Raw genomic sequence first — 9,866 nt, 5'->3', positions numbered from 1 at the left:
GAAGAAAGAAGGCTGGGGGCTGCTGTCATCAGTGGTTCTTATATGGTGCATGTGGCATGAGAATGTCAAGCTCTGTTTGGCAACATCATTAGATTCTACGACTATGCCATCATACTCCTGTAATTGAAGATGCATGATAGACGCGCGGCGTAATTTTCATCCGTCGGGGAGTCATTTACGCCGCGTAAATGAGTCCCCGACGGATGAAGCAGGTGCACATAATTGTGATGAGCATGTGTTTGGAGTGCAAAGCGACGATCTGTATCACTTTTCCCTCCTCCTCCCACCTGACGGTAGTGCGCGGCTCGGAATCGCAGACCAACGGTCTTGTTTTCACTGTTGTTCTGGCTCCACTTCCCGATTCCCTTGCGGCGGGCATGCCCTCCTCGCGCACTGCCTCCGAGTCCTTCACCACTCCCGAACAGCTCGTGGTCCCGGCCGCCCCGGGCCCGCAGCCGGCGTCGTCCCCGCTGCGGCGTCGGCGGCGCAGCCCCTCAAGCTTGTCTGCCGGCGCTCTTGGTGCTCTATATCGCCCCTCGCTGTCCGTCTAGATCCGTTGTGCCTGGTGCTCGACGCTCCTTGTCGTCCTCGTCACGAAGTGCAACGAATGGGAGAGGATCATAGGTTGCGTCTGGGCCTCGCGATGACGCAGATGCACCAGCCCGGGGCCCGACGGGCTGCGATCGGTGACTTTCGAATCGGACGCAAGCCGCTGCCCGTGGGATGGCCACAGCTGGGGCAACCGGCCCCGGACTAGAGTGTTGGGCGAATCTATGGGGCAGTGACAATTGCGGGAGAAGCAAAAAGGAAGCGACGGATCGCCGCCTGGCGCACGGACCACCTCCCGGACACGTGCACACGAGAATGCGGGTGAATTTGACACTTCTCCGAGGCGCTGCGCACTGCGCAGGTCCCCACCGCTGCACGGCCCCGAGTTGCGACAAGCACTACTAGTATGAGCAGCCGGACAGCGTCTGCAAACCACCGGGGGAGAGTCTGGGCGTGGGTCGGACGCAGACCAGCCCGTTGCTTGTCAGTGGGTCCGCCCCGTCGTCGTCATCCGGCATCGGAGTGCGGTCTCGACGTGGAAAGACGGGCCGGGGATGCCCGCATGCGTGTTGCTTTGTACCGCATCTCGCGCGCCCGTGTCTGCCTTCACATCATGCCCGCTCTGCGTCAGCGCCACACTTCGCTGATCGCGGGCGTGCCTCGCCCTTGAGCCGTACCGCCCGCGTCCGCTGCCCGGACGCGTCCTCCTCACAGGCCAGCCGCTTCAGTAAAAGGGTGCCGGCGAGCGGTTACGTATACTCGGGCCGAGACACGACTGGCGCAACTTCGGCCGAGCCAGTACCCGGGCGGTACCGCCGGGCCGCCTGTGAAGGAAAAAGGCGCGCGTTGGTAGTGATGGCCTGGATCCGGATACATACCCCTAGCTAGCGGAGTCAGGCAGGAGACTCGGACACAAGAATGCACCGGGATGCTGGCATGTCACTGGCGGAGGCCGACGTTGTTGGGCGTCGGACTTGGAGCCGGTCGCATTCGGGCTATCGATTGTCCGAGATAACCCGGCTCTGGGAAGTCGGGCCAACAGCCAAACCATGGGCTCGCCGCCGTGACACCGTCGGGGTGATAAGCTGCGGCTGACTGGTGGTCGCCGGCGCCGCCGATAAAGGGAAGTATGACAATCCTTGTCCATGTCTTTCCGTGTCAATAAGCTTGGCTGGCATGGCAGCTGGCGACGTTAGGACATGTCGAAAATGGCCGGGAACCCAAAGTCAGATTCCCCGAAACTGGATTGCCTGATGGGAAGATTGTAGCACAGATGAAGGCAGTGAGGATGAGAACACATACGACAGAAGCTTTCTTCGGAAGTCGGCGCCGGTCGGAGTTGACGTATAGACTGAAAGAGCGGCCGATGATCCGGCGACGAGTCGAGATGGATAGGGAAAGTGTTTGTCAACAGTTTAATAGACTCGGACTTTGAGCAAGTTTCACCAAGACACATACGCGTGACCAGGCGTTAGAGCGTGAATGCCAGCCGAGGGTTCTAGGTCCAGCCTACTGCTAAGCCACTTCCAAGAAGTTTACAATACTCAGGTGTCAGCCGTCGGGAGACAAAATCAGCACCCGTGTACTCACAGATAAGGTTTGCAGCGGCCAAGAATGGCCGCGCCATACATGAGAGATTGTGTTGCTCGATGTGCTCCCGCCACTGAGAACATCTGTCAGCCAGGAATAGTGATGGTTCTCCGAAGGGCTTCGGTCAAAACTAGGCAGCGGGTGGAACATTGAGTTGGATGGTCTCGATAGGAAGGCCAGTCGTGGTAAGTTCCTCTGGCAACGACTGTCTTCACAGAAGCTATAACGTGGTGTCAGTCTCGCCTTTGCCATTTTATTATTTCTGCAGACTCACACAAACAAATTGTTTGATCCCGCTTCATGCTGGCAGGATCGGGACTACAAGATGGAATGAGAAGCGGAGAAGAGCCACGGAGTTTGGCGCACCAGAATGTTCGGCATTCTGACTCTGTTCCTGGGTTCCCACTTGTCAGATACCGTGAGTGCGAGCTGTCAAGTGGCGTATTTTGAGAGAGTGTTGCCCAGGCGGCGGCTTCGGACTAATACCCGAGTTTTCGGTCTCTGTCCGCCGACATACGGTAGAGAAGAGAACTCACAACAACTGCCGAGCCGACTTCTAGACTTCTGGTCGAGGCCGCATCCACACACACTATGAGCCACCTGCGACTCCGAGCAAGCAAGGTTGGGTTGTCAGGTTTTGAAAGACTCCAGGAGGGGGAGCAAAGGAGGACGGACAGTCGATCTGATGTTTGCTGCGAGCCGTCGAGAAGGAACTTGCAGTTATCGGCAGCAAGGGTTTTGAAAACAACTGGGAAGAGCGTTTGGCAGGCGGCAGAGTGTTGGTACTGTTCAGTACCAGGCCCGCGTCGCCCAGTTTGCAAAGCCTCGGAGTCGAGGATGAGGGTCAGGAACAACCCATAGCCGATGATGCTGATCTGTGACCATCGTCACAGATCGTCACATTCCGGATCATCGGACACGTGGCGCCCTTTTTGCTGCAGTCAACCACCACCAGCGCTGGGCCATTCGACTTCCGAGTTGTGCTCGCCGAGTACCTGTGAAGCTGTCTTCATATAATCCAGGTGTCTCGGACCCCTTGTTGCCACTGACACCGTGAGTACATTGCATCCCGCAGAACATCCGGCCCCCATGGGACTCACAATCCTATGTCATTTTCCAAGCACTTGCACCTCAAATCACGTCGTCATCATCCTAAATCTCTTCTCATTCGCATGCCCGGCCGACAAACAGACCTCCATCCAACCGCGACCCGGCTCTCGAGCTCGTCATTCACCGTCGGGGGCGAAACAACCTTCAGGCTCTCAGCCAACTCACACTTCAGCTTCTCCTCAAGGTTCTCTCAGGCTGCGCGAAGCCATCCCCGCTGCCCAATGACGCATCTGCTCGACAGCTGATCGCTCTGTGCTCTCTGTATGTCCTGTCCATTACGCAAGACACTCAAGCATCCCCACGGGAAGACATCTCCGCTGCAGCGCAGCCCAATGATGCACCCGCGCGAACAAGTTCCAACCAGCTGACCGCTTTGGCGGTTTCCCTCCCCATGTCCTGTCCATTGAGGAGGAATGCCGACACGACAAGCGCAACGGCGACGTCATGGATGACGACGCTGCGCCAGCTTCGTCGCTGTGGTATGGTTACCGCCCATTCGAAACAAATGATTACTGATGTGCAAAAGGAGGCGACGGCGAGCTTGCAATAGCTTCAAGGGGACCCCCCCCTCTCTCTTCAATATCCTCCTGCAGAGTGAAATAAACCCCCTAGTTGACGACTTGCCTTTCGGTCCGTCTTCCGATCGCTGCCTTCACTGTTCTCCCAGGCTCCCGGCGGCCTGCGTCTCGCAGCACAATGTCATGTCAAACGGCTCCACAAACGCACACGCGCGTGCGCTTATTGGCTACAGCGCACAGCTCGCCCACCAGAATCTGATGTTTTCCTGATTGCTTCAGCGCGCGCCCAGGCCAGACGCATGACATCCCTCTTCCGGTCTGCCCTGATGAACTCAGCTCGGCGTCAAACAATATCTTATGTACTGAACTACAGACAGAACGGATGCTACAGTTTTCAAAAGTAGTCTGACTGACATTCAGTTCATGCGTCTAGCAATTTCGACTCTCAAGCAACAACTTGAAGTCGACACACTCTCTGCGCAGCATGCGAGGTCAAACAAGCGCACAAAAACAGAATTCTTGTGAATTGCTATGTACCCGCACCCGTTCCGAACAAGCACCATACGACCGTGCTGTCAAAAATCGTGAGAGCACTGCAAGATTGCGCAGATTCAAGTTCAAGTTCATCGCATAATGGTTCCAACCTAGACCTGCATCCTGGCGTCAGAAGCAAATCCCCCTGAAGCTTGGGATGCCTGCGCATGCCCCGAATGCGAGTTCAATCAAGCTGAACAAACACCGAGGTTCCTCTATGCTCATTTGTTATTCGTCGACAGCGCCAATTGTGTGTCTGCAAGACAACGCCGCGCCAGGTAAACAAGTCGGGAGAGAGAAATAACAAAAACTGTAGCGCTGTAATCTTCACCGGTTTGATATGAATCGCGCCCGCTTTGAACGGACGATGCCAGGGCCCAGTGGACACCGGCACCCACGACCAGGCTCGCAGCTCAGTGACCCCTCAGCTTTCGCTACGCCAAGTCGCAAAACGGCAAACAACTCTATATTCACTACTAGCCGAACGCACAGCGAATCAGCGATAGTCAGTTACAACAAGCTAGACTAAGCTATGCATATGCGCACACTGACAACCGGCTGGCCAATCGCTGGCACCGTCTAGTTGCCGTGTATTCAAGCAAGTAAACACGTCAGAGGCTGAGGACGAAATAAAAATACATATCCGGTCGCGATTCGACCAATCGCAGCGCCCGCTCCGAACGGACGGTGGGCCCGGGGCCACCGACGACCATGCGAGCGGCTAGCACCCCCACCTACAGCGCTGGTAAGTATGGTATAATATCTGTAATGATCTGTATATGGCCAGCACCGCAGTAATCGAATGAAAAATTCAGTGGATCCCTGCATATATCATATATGTGCTGCTGCGGCGAACGGTCAGCGTCACGCGTACGGTCCCTCTCCAAGTTCAAACCAGACACCCACTGGCAGTTGCGCCGAGCTATCAATCGCTGACCCACCAGCATCCATCTCGCGCTCTACGCCAACCCGGCCCACGGCCCACCATACTCAACTTGAAATGCCCCCAAAGTCGCAAATCAACTCTATATTCGCCAGCTACCTATACGCACTCTATCTACGTGTCCGTGGCGGTCTTTCTCGTGTATGCATCTGTATCGTACAAGAACGAAGCGAAGCGCGAAAAGTGGGGGGTGGTACACAGTGGGGTGGGGGATATAACAATAACACACCGGAGGGGGATTTACACAGCAAAATGCGCATAGAAGGGGAGCCAAAGGAAGGTATGCGGGTCAGTCAGTGGCCTTGGCCTTTTTTTCGTCGTCATCATCTTCATCATCTTCGTCATCATGTCGCCGCCTACCCCGCGCCCGCGAAGCACCACTGCTGCACGAACGCGCGGTACACGCTGCTGCTCGTCTCCGCGCCCGTCGGCGGGCCGCGCACCTCCTGGTCCTTCTCCTCCCCGCTCTCCCCCCGCGCCGTCGCCCGCCTCGAGCAGCCCCGCGAGCCCGCGCGCGCCGAGCGGCGACGTCGGCGGCGTCTCCTCCTCCCTTCGCTCCGCCAGCAGCGAATTGCCATCGCCCTCGCGGTCCGAGTCCGACTCGTCCTCCGGCACCTCGGTGACAACCACCTCCGGCGTCGTCGCGGTCCGGCCCCACGGCCAGTACAGCCCAACCCCGGCCTGGGCATTCGCAGCCGGCAGGGGCTCGTTGATCACCAGGGGCGACAGCCGCGGCGGGCTCGACTGCTCACGTGGCGGACTCGAGTGCACGAACCCCGCCCACGAACTCGGCCGCGGCGCCGGGGCCGCATAGTTCCGCAGACTCAGTCGGCCGAGTTTCGCCGCGAGCGCCTGCGCGTGCGCTGTCCGTGGCGGCGGGGGCGGGGGCACCGGCCCAGCCACCGGGAGGGTAGTCAGTGGGGGCTGTAACGGCGAGAGTGTCTGCGGCGACGAGCGCGGGAACGGGATCGTCGACGTCGGGACAGAAGGCGGCGCCGATGTAGGCGGCGGACCGGGCGCGGGAGACGTGGTGGTTGCAGGGGCCGGCGCAGGGGTGCTCTCCGAGCGGAACCCCACGCGATAGTTCCGCCCCCCGTTGTTATCCCACCACTCCCCCGGGCCAGCCGCGCCCGTGCCCAGCCACCGTCTCTCCCCTTCCTTCTCCCTCGGCTCCTCCGGATCTACCACGCGTCAGCTCAACTTCGGTTATATCCACAAAGCAGGAAGACCCACCACACCACACATACGGCGCCGCCCCGCCCTCCGCGACCCACGGCACGCAGAAGCGCGCCACCATCTCGAGCTCGCGGCCCACGAGCCCGCGGCCCTTCTGCACGTGCGCGTAGTCCGTCAGGCGTATCGAGAAGCCGAAGCGGTCCCACCCCGGCCCGGGGTCGCCGGACGGCGTGGATGCAAGGTACTTGGCGGCCACCTCGCTCGTGGTGAGCCACCCGTCGAGCGTGAAGCGCACGAACACGTGCTTCTCGAACGCGGCGTTGCGCACGAGGAGCGTGCCGCGCAGGTGGAGCTCGCCGGGGGGCGTCTGGGCCTTGTGAGCGCCCGAAACCGGAGAGAAAGAAACAACATACCTCCAACGTGACGCTCTCCAGCACAACCATGCTCGCGCCGTCCCTCGCCCGCGGGATCCCCGGCGCGTCCACAACATACCTCCACTCCTCCGCTTTCTCTCCCTCCGCCATCCTCGGACTCGGGTTCAACGGGCTCGAGACCGTCCTTCTCCCACCCTCCCTTCCCGCCGCAGCCGCCGCCGCGCTCGACACCCACCTTACCCCGCTGTCCGTCTCAGTTTCGGTCTCCGTCTCGTCCTCCGCGCCGAGCGGGAAGCTCACGCTCGCGGGCCGTGCCGTCCGCTTGAACACGCGCACGGTCTCGAGCCCGTCGTCCGGCGGCGGGAAGTGCACCGCCTTCGGGGTGCTCGGGCTCTCGACGTACTCGCCTTCCAGGCCAAGGGCGGCAGCGAACGCGGCGGGGTCGTGCTCCTCCTCGGCCTCCTCCGGCGTGCCCGTGCCCGAGGGGGACAGCGCGGGCGTGGACGGCGCCGAGCGGGCCCGCAGATGGTGGGAAGGGACATGGGGTGCGCTGCGACTCGACTTCAGGCTCGACTTGAGCGGCTTCCCGTTGGCCAGCAATATGACCGGCTGGCTGCTTGCGCGCCCGGGCAGCGCGGGGCGGACCGGGATTGGCGGGGTGGTGGGCGCCGGGGAGCCGGAGCGCGGGAAGGGCACACCGATGAACGACGAGTTGGGCGAGCGCTGCGGCGAGCGCGGGGGGCGAGGCCTTGGCGCCCAAAAACGAAGGCAGCTGGCGCAGTCTGAGCGGCGGGGGGGGGGCCGTCCTCCTCGTCCGTCTCCCTCCCCTTTGCTGGCTGTGCCCAGGCTGGCATCGCCGTCGTCGACATCACCGGCTGCTCGTCGCTGCTGGACGAGCTCCCGTCCTCGTCGTCCGCCCGAAAGTGGAATCGTTTCGCTGAAGTGGGCGGGGTGCGCCGCGGGAGGACGCCGAGGCTGCTGAACGCGCCGGGGCCCCTTGTCTCCTGGTCGAACGTGTACGAGCGGCGGTGGCCCGGGCGGCCGTGGGCGTGGTGGGCATGGGCGGGTGTAGGCGGGAGGGGCGCAGCGACGCCAGCGACGGGGACACTGTAGGGCATCCAGTATCGTTATCGCAAGCTGTGGAGCAACTCTAGCCAGCGTCAGCAGTGACGTCAACCACGCAGCTTGCAGGCGCACCTGTATCCTCCTCGTCGGGCGTCGGCGCAGGAGGAGGGGGTGGGTGGTGGTGGAGCGAAGCCTTTACATAAAACCGTTCGGTCCATCGTCGTGGAAGAAAAAACTTCCTGAGGCTGTTTGGGAACCCGCCTCGGCCCTCGGCCCTCGGCCCTCGGCGCCGCATGCCGGATCCCTATCAGTGCTTCTTTTTTATCAACCACCACCACTCCGCTCTCTGTCGTGCGTAGACCGAACGCCGCGCTGAACTCAAGGGATATGCGAGCACCGCAGCAGCCACGTGCACCGCACTCCGCCCTCGAGCTCGCTGTTGGCCGCCACCGTGGCTTGCGAGGAGAACGGTGCAGCGGGCCGGATCCAACTCGCGCCTTGCTTCCGCCGGAGATGCATGGAATGTGGAAGGACCGCTGTCTCCTCCGCCACTTGCGACGCGCCAGCGCGGCCCGCTCCGCGCCACACCGCCAACTTGAAATGCACTCTCGTTCGTCAGCATCCTAGGCGACAACAATGCCACACGCAACATCTAGGGTCTCCGGGGTCATTCTTCGCCAAAACACGGCCTCTCGCCGCTGAATCGGCGTGGCAATCGGCCAGCGCACGGCTGCCGTCTACACTTACCCGGAACACCTCTCGCGCGCGCTCTGACGTCCGAAGCTGGTCAGCAAACTTGGAAACAACCACGAAAACTTGAAGACACTCACCAGGGACACGAATACACAAGTTGCAGCCAGCCTGTGCTGCGAACTCGCTCAGCAAGCGCCGCCTCCAGCGCGGGGTGGGCACGCTGCTCACGCGAGCCACTCGTCAGCGCCGATTAGGACTCAAGGCTGGCGCCAATGCCAAGGCCTGCTTCTGGGCAGTCGTCCGCGTCAGAAGAGACGCGCGGGACCGGCGTCTTTCGGCGCTCTGCGCGAGATCGGTGAGCGCCGAGCTCATCTGTTGCTTGTTCAGCTGAAGCCCTCCAACTCCCGAGAAAAACGGGCCGACGACTGGGCTTGCGCTGCCCGCTGTTGCGCCAGACTCGAAGCCGGCGGGCCGAATTCTCGCGCGTCCGGCTTGGAGCCTCCAGGGTGACAAGGGGCAAGGTACCCCTCGGTCTCCAGCGAGCTTCAAGCGGAACGACCGCGCGCTGGGGTCTGCGCGGCCTGGCCGGCCTTGTGTCGAGGCCCGGGCCGTTCGCGGCCGTCTCCCGTCCGTTCCCCACGATATCGCGCCCGCGAGTGGCGTACACTTCCACGGAGTTTCGGGCGAAACGACGCAGTCGTTATCGAGCACGCCGCGTGCGGGGGCAGCTCCAGGGTGAGTGGATTCGCCTCAAGTCAAGTGCTATTCGCGTCATGGCGCATCTTGTGCGTCACTCCTCCACATCTTCGGCCCGCGTCTCGCCACTGTGTCGAGGCTCAGCCCGTGCCATTCTTTCTGGATTTCCTTGGAATTTCTCGGGCAACATCCCTGGCAACAAGACTCCACGCCACTTTGAACAACTTGAATTCGGTGTGCGCCACTGCGCCAGTCGGCTCACGCGGCTGGTTACGGGCAGCGTCATCCCCAGCCGTTTTGGCGCCGCTCTGCCACATGAGCGTGTCGTTGCTGTTAAGGGCATTCTCTGCGAGAGCGGTAAGCGCTGGGTTGCTCGTTTCCGCTGATGCTTTCGGCAGACAGAGGGGTAATATCCCCCTGCTTATCCAACCCTGTTTCGCTCGGAATCGCGCGCGCGAGTAGTGACGCGATGCACGCCCCCGTCCGATCAGTTCAGTTCATCATGGTGGCTCACCTCGTTTCAAAACCACAACGGCACTGCGCCTCGAACTACCTCATCACCTCCCTCGGGCGCGGAAAGTGTGCCGTGCGGGTGGTCGTTGGTGCATGCCCATTGCT

The 9,866-nt window shown here is 61.1% G+C and overlaps 1 protein-coding gene across 1 annotated transcript; it reads right to left on the bottom strand.

Moving 5' to 3' along the window:
- Positions 1-5,484: 5,484 nt before the first annotated feature.
- On the bottom strand, positions 5,485-8,077 carry MIND_01245400 (CBM21 domain-containing protein; the record flags this gene model as incomplete). Its single annotated transcript, XM_037368940.1, has 4 exons — positions 5,485-6,425; positions 6,478-6,787; positions 6,834-7,944; positions 7,992-8,077. The coding sequence occupies 4 exons, from the start codon at positions 8,075-8,077 to the stop codon at positions 5,485-5,487; spliced, it is 2,448 nt and encodes an 815-aa protein (XP_037214908.1).
- Positions 8,078-9,866: the final 1,789 nt, after the last annotated feature.

The sequence above is a fragment of the Mycena indigotica genome (assembly GCF_014461135.1).
Source record: "Mycena indigotica strain 171206Taipei chromosome Unknown Mind.scaff0012, whole genome shotgun sequence".
Classification (NCBI taxonomy): Eukaryota; Fungi; Basidiomycota; class Agaricomycetes; order Agaricales; family Mycenaceae; genus Mycena; species Mycena indigotica.
This window is presented reverse-complemented; position numbering and strand designations above follow the sequence as displayed.